The sequence below is a fragment of the Aptenodytes forsteri genome, unplaced genomic scaffold (assembly GCF_000699145.1).
Source record: "Aptenodytes forsteri isolate BGI_AS27 unplaced genomic scaffold, ASM69914v1 Scaffold147, whole genome shotgun sequence".
NCBI lineage: Eukaryota > Metazoa > Chordata > Aves > Sphenisciformes > Spheniscidae > Aptenodytes > Aptenodytes forsteri.
Genome location: NW_008795320.1, coordinates 1,385,210 through 1,387,739, shown reverse-complemented (window position 1 = coordinate 1,387,739; position 2,530 = coordinate 1,385,210). Strand labels below are relative to the sequence as shown.

The 2,530-nt window shown below is 64.4% G+C and overlaps 1 protein-coding gene across 1 annotated transcript in view; it reads left to right on the top strand.

Moving 5' to 3' along the window:
- LOC103899408 (calcium/calmodulin-dependent protein kinase type IV) overlaps nt 1–2,530 on the top strand; it is a 39,147-nt gene that overhangs the window by 30,127 nt on the left and 6,490 nt on the right. Inside the window, exons 6-12 of the mRNA XM_019472209.1 lie at nt 111–193; nt 371–443; nt 1,075–1,165; nt 1,266–1,340; nt 1,568–1,643; nt 1,899–2,025; nt 2,153–2,305. Coding sequence (XP_019327754.1) covers nt 111–193; nt 371–443; nt 1,075–1,165; nt 1,266–1,340; nt 1,568–1,643; nt 1,899–2,025; nt 2,153–2,305 — 678 coding nt within the window. The remainder of the gene's footprint in view (nt 1–110; nt 194–370; nt 444–1,074; nt 1,166–1,265; nt 1,341–1,567; nt 1,644–1,898; nt 2,026–2,152; nt 2,306–2,530) is intronic.

Genomic DNA, 2,530 nt, shown 5'->3' with positions numbered 1-2,530 from the left:
ACTTTGCCGGCCCCCCCGATAAACCCCTGGCAGCCCGGCGGTCGCGTGCTCCTCCTGGCACAGCCAGGCTCCGCATCCCGCATCCGCATCCCTCCTGTCGCCCCTTTCAGATCAAGCTGAAGGAGATCTTCGAGACGCCCTCCGAGATCGCGCTCGTGCTGGAGCTGGTGACGGGAGGAGAGCTCTTCGACAGGTACGCCCGACCCCGCGATCCCCATCCCGGCTCCTACCGAGGAGGGACAAATCTCACCTCGGTGGTGGTGGGAGGATGAGGATGGAGGGGGCTGATGCACGCCATGGTTGGGGGATGGAGGGTGAGGGGGGTCCATGGGGGGCAGGGCGCTGCCGCGCTGACCCCGTGTGCCCGCAGGATCGTGGAGCGGGGTTTCTACAGCGAGCGGGATGCGGCCCACGTCGTCAAGCAGATCCTGGAAGCCGTTTCGGTAACGTGCCCGCTGCGTGTGTGTCATCCCCCCCCCCAGCCCCTGGGGATGGCCTGGCGAGGAGGTCCCTGCGTGGTTCAGGGGTGTCGCTGCGGGGGCTGCACCCTCCCAGGGGTGTCGCTGCGGAGGCTGCACCCTCCCAAATATCCCTGGGGAGAGGCATCGAGAGCTGCGCCATCCCAAATACCCCTGGGGAGAGGCATCGAGAGCTGCGCCATCCCAAATATCCCTGGGGAGAGGCGTTTGCCCACTCGCCCTTGGCCCTCCGAAGGCATTGCTGGCGGAGGCGCCTCTTCTGATCCGCGTTTGGGGGGGATGAAGGAGAGGAGGGAGGAAGGTCAGCGTTGCTCTGCATCACAGGTCGGCTGGAGATGGGGTTTCTGTGGCAACGGGAGGGTTTAAAAATGGAAACTCATAACGGGAAGTGTCCTCACCGTGCCCCCGCGGCCGTGCCGGCAGCTCCGGCACCACAGGTGTTAGGGGTTTCCAAAGGAATAGTTGGACGAGTTGGTCCCGTGTTTGTGCCGGGTCCCGGATCGCTGCCGCCTCCTCCCAAATTCTGTCCGAGGCAGACGGGGCTTCCCTGTCCCTTCCCTTCCTTCCCGCATCCCTGCCCTCTCTCTCTCTGTAGTATTTGCACGAAAACGGAGTCGTCCACCGCGACCTGAAGCCGGAGAACCTGCTCTACGCAGACCTGTCCCCCGACGCTCCCCTTAAAATCGGTGGGTCTGCCGGGGGCCCCGGGGGGGGTTTCGTGGCACGAGGGGGGTTAATGGTGCCTCTCCCTGACGGCAGCGCCACTTCCCTCTGTGTCCCTCCAAGGTGACTTCGGGCTCTCCAAGATCGTGGATGAACAGGACACCATGAAAACCGTCTGCGGGACGCCGGGGTACTGCGGTGAGCGGGAGGGAAGAGCTGGGGGGGGCGGGAGGGAGACCCGGGCAGGCTGCTCCCTGCCTGAGGCCGCGCACAGCTCAGTGCAGGGATGGCAGACGGCTGCGCCGGGCTCGGGAGGCGCTGCCGGTACCCAGGAGGTGTTTCCTCCACCGTGAGGTTCCCACCGTGGCCGCGCTGCCAGGAGGCCCCCCACACCCGTGCGTTTGAACCCCAAACTCTGCTTCCAGCCCCCGAAATCCTTCACGGGTGCCCGTACGGCCCTGAAGTGGATATGTGGTCCGTGGGCGTCATCACCTACATCCTGTGAGTAACGCTGCCGGGGCCCCGCGGGCGGCGATGTGGTCTGTGGTCCGTGGGCGTCATCACCTACATCCTGTGAGTAACGCTGCCGGGGGGCGGCGAAACCGCCGCGGGTAGACAGGTTTGTCCACCTCTGCCCACCGCAGCAGCCGGCGGTTTGCTCCACCTCGGCCCACCGCGAGCAGCTGGCAAACACCGGCACGGCTGCGCCGCGGGGCCCGGGCGGCGGCATGTAGCTCCTCTCTCCCGTGCTCGCAGGCTCTGTGGCTTCGAGCCTTTTTTCGACCCGCGCGGGGACCAGTACATGTACAGCCGCATCCTCACCTGCGACTACGAGTTCGTGTCCCCGTGGTGGGACGAGGTTTCCCTCAACGCCAAGGACTTGGTGAGCGAGCCAGCACCGGGGCTCGGGGCTGCCGAGTATGAAGCCTTCAGATCAATGCTTGTACAGATAACAAAACTAGGTGCATTTAACAAATGAAGCCCTTTCGTGTGTCCGAAATTGGCTACAGGTCAGAAAATTGATCGTTCTGGACCCCCAGAAGAGACTGACCGTCTACCAGGCTCTGGAGCATCCCTGGGTCACCGGGAAAGCCGCTAAATTTGCTCACATGGACAGCACGCAGAAGAAACTGCAGGAATTTAACGCCAGGCGGAAACTGAAGGTAAGGTGAAAAAGCCCCGTTAACCCCCGGGGGTGGCTCGTGTTCACGTCCCCTCGTGCAAATGGCTGGGGCCACCGAGAGCCGCCGTCGCTGGGTTTTAAGGATCCCCTGCCCCGAGCAGATAAATGTTCAGCGACACGTGGCAGCTCAGGGGGCTGGCTCGGGGAGGGGAGTGAAGGACGATGGAGCCGCTCCCTGCGCAGCTGCGTCCCCGGGGAGCGGCAG